Source organism: Cyprinodon tularosa, unplaced genomic scaffold, assembly GCF_016077235.1.
Source record: "Cyprinodon tularosa strain WSP-4 unplaced genomic scaffold, ASM1607723v1 ctg181, whole genome shotgun sequence".
NCBI classification, from domain to species: domain Eukaryota; kingdom Metazoa; phylum Chordata; class Actinopteri; order Cyprinodontiformes; family Cyprinodontidae; genus Cyprinodon; species Cyprinodon tularosa.
The window spans coordinates 1,371,579-1,388,434 of NW_024038614.1; the positions used below are offsets into that span (position 1 = coordinate 1,371,579).

The 16,856-nt window shown below is 39.6% G+C and overlaps 1 protein-coding gene across 1 annotated transcript; it reads left to right on the forward strand.

Annotated features, from left to right (window-relative positions):
* Window positions 1-3,325: 3,325 nt before the first annotated feature.
* Window positions 3,326-11,075, forward strand: cdr2l (cerebellar degeneration-related protein 2-like). The gene is made up of 5 exons (XM_038282220.1): window positions 3,326-3,404; window positions 7,506-7,618; window positions 7,746-7,894; window positions 9,477-9,641; window positions 9,799-11,075. The coding sequence occupies exons 1-5, from the start codon at window positions 3,326-3,328 to the stop codon at window positions 10,721-10,723; spliced, it is 1,431 nt and encodes a 476-aa protein (XP_038138148.1). The 3' UTR covers window positions 10,724-11,075.
* The last annotated feature ends 5,781 nt before the right edge of the window (window positions 11,076-16,856 follow it).

Consider the following 16,856-nt stretch of genomic DNA (forward strand, 5'->3'; position numbering starts at 1 on the left):
TTGTTTTAATACAGTACCGAGAAATGACGTAAGTCAGTTGGCTCTTTACCCAGGGTGCAATAGTTTAAGGGGAATCATGGAAAGGATGGTTCTACCGGTACATAAAATGTGCCAAGGTTGCCAGGGGTCAGTGTTTTCTTATGGGGGTAGAAAAGAAAAAAAATGTAAATATAAAAACTGGACAAAAGGGCAACATTTAATATATTATTGAGTCACAAAGCAAAGTATGCAGACTGTGATCCTATTTTAATACGAGTGAAGCTAGAACCTGGCTGTAATTCCTAAATTATTGTTAAACTGAGTTGTGAAAGGGGAAATACTATTTGGTCCAAGGGATGAATCAGAATCAGTAATATTACACTGCAAAAACAGTTTTAAAAAAAGCAAACATTTCTTAAAATAAGTGTATTTGCACTTAATTTGAGCGGAAGAATAACATGATCTTCAAAGAGTTTTTATTTTTCTCCTTATAAAAAGATAATTGCATGTGATTCTCTTGACATCATATCATTTTCTATTGGAACATTATCTAACTTACTCAAATGAGAGGGAAATACTCAAAATTGTAACAAAAAAATTGACTTCAAGATTTCAACTTTTGCCCCAGTCTAGAACCACCCATGATCACAGGCACTTCGTCAGGTTCACCAATCTAATTTTCTGTTGAATTTCTAGTCGAAGAAGAGTGTGTTGTTCTTTGGATTGGCAAAGTGTAGATCTAAAATACGTGACAGAAAAGCCAAAGAATTCTGCAAATGAACTGCTGGCTAGAAGGTCTGCAGTCATTCTTTCTAGAATTGCAGCATGCATTCTAACTACGGTATCTTGAGTTCAGGCCAGATATCTTCACACCAAAGTTTGAAAACATGCAACTATGGAAGTGATCAGAGCATCAGAATTCATTAATACGGTGGTGTGATCCTTGGCATTACAGCGTAACTCATCGGTCCTGCCAGCTTGGTCATCAGATCTTTTCTGAGGGAGGCTGTGCATGCTGGCCTCATCCCAGCCCAACAGTGTCCATGCCCAGCTTGCAGCACTCCCAGTTTGGTAATTATTTTTTGCAACCCCATGACTGTTAAACCTGCAAAGAAAGCAAACAAACATGCAAAATAACTGATCTACTAACAGATGCTTAATATATGTACACAGAGAGGTTGCAGGAAAAACAACAAAAGCTAATCCATTAGGCTGCCAATATATTAATGTTAATATTAATTAACACTTTGAAACTTACACTTACATATTACAGATCTCACTCACACACACTCACACTCAGCCATAAACCTTTAAGTTTATTTGATTCATGGAGATTATAGGGTCATGCTTTCACAGTATCATGTTGATGTTGTGGAACTAAAGGGGCGTGGCCTAAAACTCACAGCATTGATGGAAGATAGTAGCATAGGCCAAGTCTGTTAGATGGACAGCATTTCCTCTCCACATGAACGGCGATGAAACCCATACTTGAAGCCTGCACTCAGAGTGGGACACATAGATGTCCCCCCCACTGGCAGCTGGACAGCCTTGCCTCTTAATCTGCAGCAGACTGCTGGGTCTGTACGTATGTTTTTATGGAGGAATTTTCTCTTTTGTGCTCCTTGTAAAACACATCAACAATGATTGACTTCAGAGTTTTTGATGTGTTTGAGAAGCTTTTCATATAGTAGATCAATTCTTGCTCCTCTGTGATGAGTCTGAAACAGAGGCGGAGCTAGAGGGTGGGCAGCACTGTGCCCCCCTCAACCCCCACCAGGTGATTTGTTAATCTCATGTTCATGTAATTCACTCCTTCCTGAACAAGCTTTTCCTTCTTAAACAGAGAGTGGCTGTAGTGATACTCTCAAGTGGGCGTTCCTGATTAATTTGACATATTGTTTGTATTAAACTTACAGAAAATACACAAACTAATCATTGTGCACATCAATATAATAACATTAAAGATGACAAACACTTTACAGAACTTGTGTTTAGGTTTTATAAGGAAGAAGTGAAGGCTACTGCTTAACTCATTTAATGTGTATATTATACAGAAAGATTAATTCAGTCAGTATTAGGAAGTTTTTTATGACAGCATATTTTTATAGGTTTTTGTTTTCCTTTTAATTATATCTTTGTGTTTTTCGCTTGTGTCTTATTTGATCCTGCCTCTTGGCAATGACATATAATCTCAATTAGACTATACCAGTTAAATGATGGTGAAATAAATTGGTGTGTAAATAAGTGTGTAATCTATTGATAAAGGCCTTGGGTGTTTTATCTGGAAGATATAGATGTTGTGCTCGTTCATTTTTCTGTTGGTATAATGTGATTAGGAAAGATCAAATGTTATCAAACTCAAGGCCAGTTGCCTGATTAAGGCCATTAAGAGCCAAAGCAGGCAGTAGAGGCATTTGTTGTTTTTATGGCTAAAAGAACTTAATTGGAGTAAAGATCTAACACCGCAGCAGTGTGTAAATGAAATGATGAAACCTAATAGTAAACCTAATACATTTAGATGAAACAAGTTTGAGTGTTTTTTTAATAAAATTTGGTCTAAATTAACATTTAGCAGATGAAAACTGACAGTATCTCAATACAACTGGAGCTCTCACCTTAATCATAATTAAGCCTTAGTTTACGCAGAGTTGTAAAGAACCAATGAAATTGGTCCAAGAGGGCCATCAAACACTGCGTTTGTTCTAGCATATATTCTCAGTATTTTTTCAGTATATATGTATTATGGGGTTGGGGGTTGGTGTCAGGATCAGTACTACAGGGCACAAGCCCCTGTAGGCCCCTGTATAGAACCGCCCATGTCAGCCCATCCCTGTGAACATTTTCTCGCTCTGCCACTGCTGTGAAAATAAATATTCACCGTCAAACTTGGACCAGACATAATGTCACAATATAATGTTGCAAGTTTTGTAAAGTGGGAAAAACACCTTCGTATCCTCACAAAGCTTTGAGCGCTTTCAGCGCCACACACCACCAACAGAAATTCGTCGAATTCTACGAATAATAATTTCCCACGGCTCCTGAACGCCTCAGCAGCTGCGTTCGCTGCCAGTCTGCGTCTTTAAAGGACGCTGCTCAGCAGCCCCCATTGAACCAGCCTCCTAGGAGGACCAACGGCGTCCTCCACCTGCTCCATCTCTGCTGTTTGGTCTCCTGGATGCTGCTGGAGCCGATTATAGAGAAAACAGCTGCTCTGCCTGCATCTTCCCCTCCAGCCATTCACCAGCTTTAAGGGGCAGCGGTGCTTTTGTTTGTTTGTTTGTTTGCTGTCACTTCCGGAGGGGGCGAGTCTGCTCCTCTCCGCCGGTGGAGGAGGAGAAGTTCACCGATGCTCCGAGCTGGAAGGATGGAGGAGTTTGTAACAGAGGAGGAGGAGCCGTGGTACGACCAGCGGGACCTGGAGCAAGGTGAGGGTGCATCTATAGATGGGTGCGTTTATATCGTGAGGTTGTCAGTGATGCATCCCAGAATCCTCCTGCTGTTGGAAGTGAGTGAATGCTGCCTCTGTTTCAGCTCCATCCTGGCACCCAAACACACCATCCATCACTGAACAGGCGCTGAATGCTGCATTCTGGCCTGCTCTTTTTGACAGGATTTTAGACTGTGAGACACATCCTCAGCTTCCAGACAGAAAATGCATTAGATCAGGTTTTCAGTAATGGATATGCTTCCAGGATATGGCAGGCACCATTATCATCTAATCAAACTACACAGCAGTATATATAATTGCTTACTTCCTGTCCAGATACAAGCTCTGATATTGGTTCTAAGTAGAGCTGCACGATCATATTTTAACATCTAGGTCTGCAGGTCCTTCCTCAGCCTCCATGGGGCCCAAAACAAAAATTGAGTTAGGGGCCCTCTGCTGCCAAAAATATCTAGTACTATATTTAGTATTTAGATAATTTTCACACCAATTCTAAACTAATTGCTGCTCCAGCAGTGCTGCTTACAGTCCCCTTTTTATATGCATCATCTAGTGTTATAAAAAAAAAATAAAAAAAACAGTATTAAGTTTATTTGATTTAATGGTGGTAAAATAACCTGCAGTGCAAGACAATTAAAGTCTTTAATAAATAGTAATTTAAAGAAAAACAACATTGTATTAAAACACGCATATTTAAATGCAATTAACAATAAATTCTTAGCATGAAAATGAAATGAAATTTAAAAGTTGATAATTGGCTCTGAAAACTATGTAAATATATATAACCCAAACATTCCTCCTTAATACTCAATCAACTCCCTCTGATGACATCACTGAAGGATCTGACATCCAGCTATGTATTTAATACTGATCTCTACCAGGCTGCTGCTGGGAGATCTCAGGTAGTTCTTTATTAATTAAATTGTGGAAAAGCTCAATCCTGCAGATGCAACAGTGACAGTGAGAGTGCTGGCCAGCCTGAATAGCTACAGGAGCATTTGGGTCGAACCCTGAACTAATTTTTGGAAATGTGAGTTAATGAGGTCATGTGTGCTTTCAAATGGCTTAAAGGTTTTCCATTTCTGAAGCCAGTGAGCTCTCATAACCATAAGACTGGTCTCCAAAAAAAAATTATCATAGAGAAGTTCTTCTTCCTGTATGTGAGTCTGACCTCAAAATCAATGTTTTTTCATTTAAAAGTAATGATTTCCACATTATTTTAGATATGTAAAAATACATAATTTTACTAGATAGAAAAAAAAAACAAGAGGATAATAATGAAAACCAAGGGGATAAAAACCATAAAATTATCTGTGACTGTTAAGGAATTATATCCCACATGGAACAAAGGAGTTTTTCAGTTTGTTTGGGTTTTTAAATCTTGGACACAAGGGAAAAGGGTCCCTGGTTTCCCACAATGCCTCAGGCCTTCCTCACTAGCTGCTGTACATGAGCATGGGAAGATTCTCCATTTTATTAGAGAAAAAATAAACTCTAAATATCTGTTTCTGATGTGTATATTGGTAATATTATGATATCTCTAAATATTTTCAGATATCTAAGATGCATCAGAATGATTACCCATATTTTTATTCCCTCTGGTTTATCCCAAAATGTTGACCCATTGAGAGCAAGTTTATGTAGATAATTGAAAATACTAGAAAGCTGCACTGTGGTTTTGTTTTCCATCTGAACAGCTGAATGTTGTTCTTGTATATTGCTCAGAATAGTTGTTTTCTTTTGTGTATTTATTACTTACTTTATTTACCATTTTAGTTTTAGAGGCTTAGCTGTATTACTAATACAGTGAAAGAGCTGAATTGTTTGAATGTTAGGGGGAAAAAGCGGAAATCTTGATGCACAGGAACAGTGAAGGTGAACACATTTTTTCCCACGATTTATTTTAAGTGATCTAAAATGTTAATTGATGAAAATGTTCAAATGCATGCCTCAAATTTGACCTGTGTGGAACCCCTGTCTGATAAATGCGTGTTTGAATCTTGCTCTTGGATAATTGGCAAGCAGCTGAGATCAGTGCTTCCCCTTAATGATTTAAATGGATGCAGAGCTTTCATCAGGGGTAATGGAGCTCTGGTGCATGTGTCCTCCTTTTAGCTGCCAGGCTGTCCTCAACATCACCCCCATCTCCTGATCACCTGCTGACCCAGAGAAACAAAGCAGCTTTGCACCTCATTAATGCATTGCACATCCATATAGAAGAGTAGAGCAGGTGGATTTGACTCTTTTTTTTTTTTTTTTGCTTTTACCTTAAATCTGTTTCTTTTTTATTGCCGTTATTCAGAACTGAGGTTGGAGACATTAAATGCCCTCCTGGTTGAGCTGATTAGAGCTCCAGACAAAAAACCCTCCTTAGTTGGAGCTTTCAGGCTTCAGGGTCAGAGCAGAGGCATAATCGCCCTGCTTCCCTTTCCTGCTCTCATTCAATTTTACCCCAGAAATGAAGCTGTTACGCAACATCTGTGCAACTGTTAAACCCCTTGTGTGTTGGTTCTGATCCCACAAACCTCTAAAGTGTGCATCTGTGCAGATGGCGTGGTGTAGAGGTGATGTCATGCTTGTGTTACCGCAGCTCTAGGGGACTGAGTGTGATTCACACATCCCAGCAGAGCCACACAGCAGAAGATCTCTGATGCTTGGACTTGTTATTCTCTCTTGCTGTTCTCCTCTTTCAGGGAGTTGCATAACTCTGGACAGGAGATTGCAGCAAGACTGAAATGCAGAAATGATAACTCAAAGATTTCTGCTGCTTTCAATAATGATGGTGTTGTGATAAATGGTAATATAGAGATTCACGACAAGGATCTGCTGGTGTGTTCCTGTCAATGCTCATCATTGTGGTGAGGAAACACTCCCTCCATGTTTAGCAGTGGGTCTGAGTGACTGTTGTTTCAGCTCCAGCTATGGATGCCCTGCAGGCTTCTCTTCCTCCTGTTCACTCCTGTTTTAATCTTTGAAGCCTAATCTGTTCTCCTTTCTCTGTTTTTAATAATGAATGAACGAATTTCAGCGGGAATGGAGCCAAGCTATTTGATGCTCTGCTGTAACAGAAGCAGAATACTGCAGTGGTTCTCAACAGTCCCCATCAGACAGAAAGCTAATGTTTTATATTTTTAAAAAACATACATGGTACATTCCAGACATCTTTTCTGGGTTAAGATCTTTCCTAAAAGAAAAAAAAGGCCCTGCATTGTGGGCAGCTCATCTTCAAGTTTTTTTTTTTGATATATTTAGTTTTACCTTCTGCTGACTTTTCTACTTTTCTGACCTTGTTTTCCTAATGCCCATCCGATTAAGTTGAATATGTGTTCCATAAATATATTTGGAGTTATTTTTAAAAAGGCAAACTGCAAGCAGATAGTTAAACTTTTCATTTAGCCGATATTTTTGTTAAAAACTATTGTTTTGATGCAGTATTCTAATCTCAAATGTCAAGGTTTTTTTTTATTAGCTGGAAGTAAAAATATAATAGCATGTGTCATTAATCTAATTTTTTTTAACTCAATGAATCGAGTTACTTAAAGGGAGTTTTGATCATATTCTACCTTATTGAACGGGTCTGTATTATGCTTAGTTTAATCTTTCAATAAATAAAGGTGGTTCGGACCTTTCAATGCTACAATTATTTAATTATTTTAATAAGTCCTAAACTGAAAAGTAGAATATGCCTTTATATTGTTTTCTGATAATTATGCCTGGTTTTACCTCAAATAAACTGATTGTTGTTTTAATTCTGGATTTCTGAAATATCCGTGTTCTGGGAATAAACCTGTGAGGATATTCCGCTCTCCAAAAGATGCCGTTTTTGATTTAAGGCGTCAGATCTGGGATGCGCCTCCAGTTTCTGCACGAATAACAGTTTTTATGGTAAACAAATCTCTAACTGAGCGTTTATAGTTAAGAATCCCCCCATGGACCGAACTCATCCTTCAGATTTAATAGTTCTAATCAGGTCGATCCTTCCCTTCGGCGACCGCTCTCTCAAAGCTACAGTTGCTGTGCCTTCATAACCTCTACTGAGTATGAGTGTTGATGTTTCTCTTCCTCTCTTGGTTACATTTAGACCTGCATTTGGCTGCAGAGCTCGGCAAGACTCTGCTGGAACGCAACAAAGAGCTGGAGGACTCCCTCCAGCAGATGTACATCAACAATGAGGAGCAAGTGCACGAGATAGAGGTATCATCAATCAAGAAATAATTCTGTTTGATTTAAAACTGTAACCTTTTTATCTTAGAGGCTTGTGCATTTCCTGCTGGATGATGATGATCCCTCTCTTTGTGACCAAACCGGTTTCATCTGGCAGTACCTGTCCAAGCAGCTGGAAATGCTGAGGGAGATGAACGAGCAGCATGCCAAGGTGTACGAGCAGCTGGACGTTACGGCCCGGGAGCTGGAAATCACTAATGAGAAGCTGGTTCTGGAGAGCAAAGCTTCGCAGCAGAAGATAGACAGGTGATCTTCCTGTAGCCCATAATGAGACGGCCACACAAGGCTGTTATTGGTTCATGTTGAGGTTTTAACAGGATTTTAAGGAATCAGGATGAAGAGAGAATCTGTCTCTGCCTTCTTCTGCCTTTAAGTACAATTTTTTGGGGGAAAAACTTCTAATGATCTGGACAAGTTAATGTTTTTAACATTTATTGTACTGAATGTTTAAGACAGTTGGGTTAGGCAAGCAGAGATCTGAGAAGCAGCTGAGAGGCCCTCAGGAACTCTGGAGGAGCTGTGGAAACACATCTCTTAAAGAAATCGCCTTCGCAGCAAAAAATGCCTTCCTGCCAACATAAAAAAATGTATGCTTTGCAGATGAATTCACTGCACTTCATCCTGAAAACATCAGTGAGGCAGGGTGGTGGCTGCATCATTATGTGAGGAGAGTTAACTTGAGTATGGATGTGGTAGATGATTGAGGGACATTGCAGTGGCGGTGAAGGAGTAAAGCCAAATCCTTGTAGAGAAACTTGGTCTGTCACAACTTTGAATCCCACCCTGTTGAACTTTGTCACATGTCTTTAATCCCATTTCCAGTCTGTCTACTTAAAAAAATAATCGAATAAAGGGCAGCCTGAAAAATAATCTTTAAAAAGAAGGTAACTGATGGAAAGAGGGATGGGCCTAAAGGAAAACAACCAATCAGAGGCTGTATCAATCATTTTGCCTCCCCCTAATCTCTTATTATTTAATCAATCATTAAACTTGGGAAAGCAAACTGTGGTTTATAGGAGATTTTTCACTGATTTCAAACAAGCTCAAGGTAAGTCTCTGCACCTTGAAGATCTCTGGAGAGATGTTTACCGACAGACTATTTTTCATCTTGAATGCAAAATGCATATTTTGTTGCCTTTAATTTCTTTTTTGCTGAATTAGTTGTTCTTTGAAAAAAATCTCCATTAATTAACTAAACATTTTACACTTTGGATGTAAAGGCGAGGAGAGAGGAACCCCAAAAGGTGGTTCTAATCTACACAATGCCAAGCCAGCAGGGCAGGTTTTCAACGCATGCTGCAGTATTCAGACTCTAAAAGTGTGAAAACGATAAAGTATGTTTATGCTTTCTCTCAGTGACATTATATCCCATCATGAGGGACGACCAGTTTCATTTTAACTAAAACATGCAAAAAAAAAACCCATCACTTTTTTTTTTTCAGTCGATATTGAACAACAATGTGGTAGGAAATGTTCTAATCTGCTGAAGTGAAACAGGGAACCTTAGAAGCAGCCATTATATCCTCATGATCATATAACCCTTCAGAGGAATTTTAGAGACTGAGGCAGGGCTGGTATTTCACACTCCTGTTTGTGTCGTTCCTCTTGTTCAGAGGTTTTGTTAATCGGATATTACTTGTTTACAAATCATGTTATGGCAGCTAAAGGCTAATTATACCCCTTCAATAGGCGCCTCTGTTCTTTCTAAGCATCTACCCTCACAATAAACAGAGGCTAATTTCAGCTAAAGGAAAATAGAATGACGTCGCCTCACGAATGAACCTAACGAGCTTTAGGGAAGTTTAATCCTAGCTGTTTGTTCACTCAGGTTGACTGGCACCATGGAGACCCTGCAGAGTCAGGTGGACGGTCTCACGGCTCGGGTGGAGGAGCTGCGGACTCTGGAGGAGCTGAGGGTGCTCAGAGAGAAGAAGGAGCGGCGGAAGACCGTTCACTCGTTCCCGTGCCTCAAGGAGCTCTGCACTGCTCCCAGGTCTTCAACAGTAACACACAATATAATCTGGCTCTGCATGGCAGCTGTGATGACAAATGTTGCCTTAAATGCAGTTTATACAACAGACTCCAACTTTTTTCCATTTTAGAGGAACCTGGAGACCAAATGTTTAGATGTACCATATTTCTTTCTTTAGATATGAGGATGGCTTCCTTCTAGCCAACCCTGGGAGTGTAGACCTGGTGGAGCGGCAGCCTCTCGATGCGGAAAATGATCGCCTCAGAGAGATCGTATCGTCCCTGCACTCGGCCATGGCCTCAGAGAGGTCAAAGCGTGAGAGCGTGGAGAGGGAGTGTGCCGCCGTGCTGCAGGAGTTCGAGCAGCTGGAGCAGCGCCTCCTGGGCGCAGAGGGCTGCAGGCTGCGGGTCCAGGAGCTCGAGGCTGAGCTGCTGGAGATGCAGCAGCTCAGGAAGTCCAGAGTGTGTCTGATCGGGGACATGGAGGACGGCTTCGAGACGCTGCTCAGTAACGGCCCTGAGACGGACAACCTGGAGGAGGAAATTGGACAGGAAAAGGGAGGAGAAGGAGCTGATGGAGGAGCTGGGCAGCAAGGGGGGGGCCCGGTACGGAAGAGCTGCAGCGATACGGCCTTGAACGCCATCTCTGCCGTTTCTGGGAGACGCCAGGGTGGGTACCCCCTCCAAGGCAACGGAGCTCGCAAACGGGGCATGTCCATCCTGCGGGAGGTGGACGAGCAGTACCACGCTCTGCTGGAGAAGTACGAGGAGCTCCAGGGGAAGTGCAGGCGCCACGAGGAGACCCTGTGCCACGCTGAGGTGCAGACATCACGACCCGTCTCCAGAGACCCCTCCATGAGGGACTACAGCATGATCTCAGCGGAGCCTTCCACATCTGGGGCCGGAGCGGCCCCGCCCACGCCTCCTCAGACCCCCTCCACCCCAGAGGCGCTGGAGGGGATCAGCAGGCAGGTGGAGCAGGTGGACAAACGGCTGAGCCAGAACACGCCAGAGTATAAAGCCCTGTTCAAAGAGATCTTCTCACGGCTGCAGAAGACCAAGAGGGACATAAACGCCCCGAAGAGCCGAAAGACTCACAAATAACCCCCACCACATCCGCCCATGTAGAAACAAGAAGCCCAAACTAATTTATAAGGCATTACCTCACAGTTCAACTGCTGAAGAGTAAGAATACTTGATGTAAAACTGCCAAATGTTATTTCACTGCACTGGGTGTTTTTTTTAGGGGCCAGAGATGAGAAGGAAGGAAAATGTGGTTTGGTGATGTTTTTGTTGAGATGTAGAAGCAATGATTGCCTGTTTGTTACAAATCACGCTGAAAAAGCCAAATTGTTCCTGAAGCAGAAATATTTACAGGCTTTGGAAGCATTTCCAGCATGTATTTGTTTATATCACTAAATGCTAAAAAAAATAAAATAAAATCAGAAGCTTTAAACCTGAAGCTAATCTGCAGTTTCTGCTTAGTTTAGTTTTCCTGGAGATGATGAATCCAGAGCAGGAAATGATCAATATTTTCAACTTCTTCAATATAAATCAGTGTTTTTGATTTGCACACTGTTCATTTGAACCAATATCTGCTCATAAAGTCACTACAAATTGAAGCGCATGCTTTTCATAGATACCTAAAAGCTGCATCTCTGCACAAATTATTTTTTTAAACCACTTTTAGGAAAAACTTTAAAAAACTGAAAAACTTGAACTTCCTTCAAATAATATGCCTTGGTGTAAACTTGGCTTTCAAACAGTCTGTTTCTATCCACTTTATTAATTTCACTGGAACCACTGACAACCATGATGCAGTCACTGCCATACTTGGTTTTCAAAGTATTTAATCTGATGAAACATGGCTAAATAGGAATAAATCCTCTTAAGGAGCAGCACATTTAAAGTCCTTGGCAACCATCTTTGAATTTCTAACAGTTAAAACGCAATGCCTTGCGTTTTCTTTTATACCTTATAAACCTTAATTTGCACTTATGCAGAGCAAGGGCGTAGGAATATGTTTACTATTGGGGGGGACACATGTCGGAAATCTGAGATTCGTATTCAACAGAAACATATCTTAAGTATGCTACTTAAAAAAAAGGCTATTTAATCTTTTACTTTATTCCTTTATAAATGTGTCTTGCAAAAATAATGCATTTAAAATTTACATAATGCATTTGTTTATAAGATGTGAGCATATCACCAAACAAAATGACTGGAGTCTTTTATTAAGCAAAGGGAGGTGTCTTTCAAGGGCTTCAACCCTTAGCATATTTAGTGTCTGCATCACACTAGAAAATCAAATATTTCAGTTTGATTAAAAACAATTCACTAAGCCACACATGTGCAAAGTTTGATATGTTTTATTTTGTCAAACTTGCAATAATGGTCAAAAAGGAATTTATATAGGTTGACTGACAGAGGGAGCTGACAGTGTGTTGAAGAATTATGGACAGGGCGCTTTGAAGCATCTGGTTCAAAAACGCATTATCAACCTTTGGTAGAAATCCATCCATCCTTCCATTTTCTGTACACCCTGTCCCTTAGTGGGGTCGGGAGGTGCTGGTGCGGGGTCCACCCTAGACAGGTCGCCAGTCTGTCAAGACCTTTGGTAGAAATGGCGCCTTTAATTCCAGTTTGCAGTACAGAACAGAGAAAACTACAGAGTTGTCAATGTTGTGTTAACCTGTTTATCGTCTAAAAAGAGGAGCCAGCAGTTTATTTGAGGAAATAAAGGTGCAGAAGTTAATTAGTTGGTTAATTAGTGGTTGTGCAGTGGACTAGGGGTGGGTATTGGCAAAGAAGTCACGATTCGATTCGAATCACGATTCACATGCCACGATGCGATTCTATCACGATGTATCACAATACTTGAAATATTGCGATGCATTGCGATATTTTCACTGAACACTGTAAGAAAAAGATGCAGCTGACTGAAAGCAACTGAATTCATACATAGCTGTATTTATTGAAATGACTTTTGGAGGTGTTGCCATGAAAACAAATACTGGACAGAAATATTACTATTACTGGCGTGGACACACTGACAAAAAGATCTTAGGATTCATCAAACTTAAAATAACAAAATGAGGATAATCAGTGCCGTTTACATGGCCTCAGTGGTCCTTTAAACCAATTAAATCAAAACATTCAAATGTATGACATTTCCCCTTTTGCAAATTACGTGCATCATATCAATTTCGTTTTTACCTTCTTTGTTTTTAAAGCCAAAATGCATCCAAGCATCTGACTTGAAATGTGATGGAGCCGGGGGGGGGAATTTTCTCAGTCTCCTCCATATTTTGTTTACGAATGACTCGTCTCAGTATCCCACGGCCGGACATGCTTGTGACACAAAGCAGCAGGCCTCAACACATTCGCAGCGACATCTGCTGGACTGGAAGTTGTATTCCGATTGGTTTGATTGATGTGCGCCAACCATTAATGTATTTTATTTGTTCATTTTTTTTTATAATAATCGATTCTTGCCTTCAAGAATCGATGCAGTAGATCACAAAAATTAGAATCACGATTCATCGATTTGACGATTATTTTGCACACCCTTACAGTGGACTGCTGCACAACCAATGCGACCGCCGCTGCTAAGAATTAAAATTAATTCTCCCTGTGGTTTTAACTAACGATCAGGAGCGCGGCAGGTATAACATCTGTCAATTTCGGCGAATCAAAACCACGCAAAAAATAAAAAAATCCTCGTTAAACGCACGCCCAGATCGGGCTAATTTCAACACAAGTTGTGTAAGGTGACTGTTACTCACACTGACGTTTCTCTTTTAAAAAAAATCTGAGTAAGTCCTACTGCTGTTTCAGCCTTTTAGTTGGTGGTGGCATTGTACTGAAATGAGATATATAAAAAAAAAAAAACATTTTGGCTAGCGTAGCAAACGTCTAGAGAAAGTTAGCAGTTAAATATTGGATGAGTGATCAGCCCAACACTACGGAAGAGGATTAGGGCCACTGAAAAAAAAAAAAAAAAGTTAAGTGATTTTTAAATTTCATTTCAGTTTAATACGGGAAAAAGGTCAGAATTCTGACTTTTTTTTCTCAGAATTCTGACTTTAATCTCAGAATTTTGGATCTTAATGTAGATGGTCACCATGAAGGTAGAGATGTGGAGCACTCAGCTTCACTGACAAAGATGTGAGTTGTTTGAGGTGGCCAGTGACACATTGGTGGAAAATGACGGAATTAGGCAACTTTTTACGTGCCCGAGGGGTCCCCTCATTAATGGAGGAGCAGAAGAGAGCTAGTCTCTAAAACAGACATGGCTATGGCTGGATGCTAACATGTTTGTTTTTAAACATACTTTTGTTATATTACATTTGTGTTGTGTTTTCCAAATAATGTAGAAAATGGATGGTGGGTTTATAATGTTTACCTTTTATGAGCAGGACAGGAAGCAGAGAAGTGTAGCATTACCTCCAACTAGTTAAACTCATAATTATGAAGTTATTCAACAAATTCCTCAAGTAAAAAAGTGCAACTTTTATTTTTTATTTCTTTTTGTTTTTTTTATACCAGATTTGTTGATTAATTTCAAAATTATGTATTCCTTCCAAATTTCCAAATCTGAAGAATTTTTTAAACCAATATCTACATTATTTAACATTTAGTTTATGTTTTAGCAGTACTTCCTGTTATATTTCTTTATACGTATATTTTACATTTTCTTGCACAGCAAGCTCAGCAGATTTGAAATTGTGTGCTTGTGTAAACACTAGTCAATCTTTACTCTAAACATATATTCTGGTTATTTTTTAGTTAGACCTACTTGTTTTTATGTATCTGTATAAGTACCCCCCGAAAAAAAATAAAAACACTGTAAATTGATTAGAAATATTAATCATCTGTCAGATTTCTGAGAAAAAAAGTCAGAATTCTGAGATTAAAGTCAGAATTCTGAGAAAAAAGTCAGAAGAAAAAAGTCAGAATTCTGAGAAAAGTCAGAATTCTGACTTTTTTCCCCATGTTAAACTAAAAAAAAAAAATGTAAAAATCAGTTAACTTTTTTTTTCCAGTGGCCCTAATCCTCTTCCGTACAAGACTAAGATGACTAAACCAAAAAGATTCAGTTTCTATATATGAAAGTGAACTAAAAACAAAACGTTATAAATGGGCAATATTCATAGCAGCATCCCGATAGACTATTTTACCTCATTCACAAGTTTCTGATTTCTGTGTCGCCGTTTCCCTCCCTGCTGACTGAGTGCTCAAACACTCAGCAGTTCAGAGAGGGGAGGGGGAGTACAGTGACGTAACGCTATGCTGCGCCTTCAAAATAAAAGCACGCTAGTTAAAAAAATGTCAAAATCTAATATTTTGCGGTACAATTTTTGGGGGGGACATATCCACCTGGCTTTTATATTGGGGGGGACATGTCCCCCCCGGTCCCCCCCGCTTCCTACGCCGCTGTGTCGGTGTGTTCTTAAAGTCTTTTATCTGTTTCATCACTTCTTTATAATTTAAGTAAACTTAGAACAACTTCTCAGTGACATCAGTTTATTTTTAGAGAAGCAAGTATTTACAATAAACTATTAAAAACATTTTTAAGTATTGAAATTAGATTTTAAAATTAACTACTACAACTATTTACAGAAGATATACAGTAAATATTACTAGAGAACATATATATACATATATACAATTGTGACTGAGCAGGAGTCCCTGGTGGTGCTGCTGGACTGGATGGGACGCCACACAGATGACCTTGGAGTCTTCTGACTGTGAGTGGGACATCATCTGGGGGGTGGGGGTGCCTCTCTCCACTGTTCACCACATCATCCATCAGGGTTTGCAGGGCTGACCCAATCGACAGCTGCCCCAATTGACGGCTGCCGTGTTACTAAAAAAGTTTAAAATGACGAAGAAAATAATGACTTTACTAAAACTGTTTTCATTACCCTGAAATAACAGCTAAAATGTGATTAAAATGTGCTAAAATGTGACAATCTAAATGTAATGGTGGTCGGGTAGACCCTCCTCCAGGGGCAGACACCTTGGCAGACAGCTGGTCCCTCCATGGAGCACCACTGACTGCCTCCAACTCCCCTCCTCATCCTCTGGCATGTCATCCTCTGGGGCCGTGATATCACCAGCTCCCAGGCAGATGTTGTGCATGTCAGCACATGCCGTTTTGACCTGTAGAAAAAAATAGACAAAAATATTTATTTTTATTCAGTCATCTATCTTTATTACATGATTTATTAGAAATAAAATTTTACTTAATCTAGATCCACTATTTAACTTATTTTTTCGTTTTTATATTTTTATTTTTTTCATGTATTATGTTTATATATATATATATATATATATATATATATATATATATATATATATATATATATATATATAGTAATTGCAAATAAAATCAGGCAGTAAGGGGATAACAATTTAGACAAAAAATGATTTATTTCTCAACAGTTTGGCTTCTCAACAAAACATTAGTAATGGTGAAAGTAGTTATTCAAGTCAGTTATTTACAGGGTTTGTACACATTTAAGTATTCAATTCAAATTACTAAAGTTACAAACAAATAAATTACAAACTTAAAAATAAATATAAAATTTGATATTTAAACTCAATCTGCTGACAAGCGTTTATTTAATAACTGGTATATTCTGATCATTAGCACTCCCCTGTGGGTTAGAATAATAGCAGGTAGATCTTACCTCTCCACTGCGCACTGCCAGCCTGAGAAAAATCCGTCGCAGGTTTTGCTGCCGCCGAAGCCGTCAAAGCGACTCTCCTCCTCCAATAACAAGAAAATTTAAAAAAAATTCCATATATATTTTTTTGTTTTTGTTGTTTCTTTCCGTATTTCTCGAACTGTCGGATTTTGTTTGGCGCTGTTTTTGGGGTAAACGTGATGACGTCGTGTCGTAACCAGGAAGTGCTCCAAAGGCGTCCTGCCAAGTATGCGTACTTGCGAATTGAGACGCAGCCTGTGATTGGTTGGCCTATAGAACACCCCCCCCGCCCCCCTCCACATTTGCTCTCACATCTTCAAACACAAGTTCGTTTTGGCACAAATATCTCGCAAGGAATGTGACAAAAGTCAAAGCGCGGAGTCAACGTGCTGTGTCTCGCGAGAGCGCGTTTGTGTTCTTGAAGCAGGAGATTCAAGAAGCTGTAATGGCTAAATTGAGGTTGTAATGCAAGATTAACATATGCAAAAAAATAATAATTACAAATAAACTATCAATAATCATTT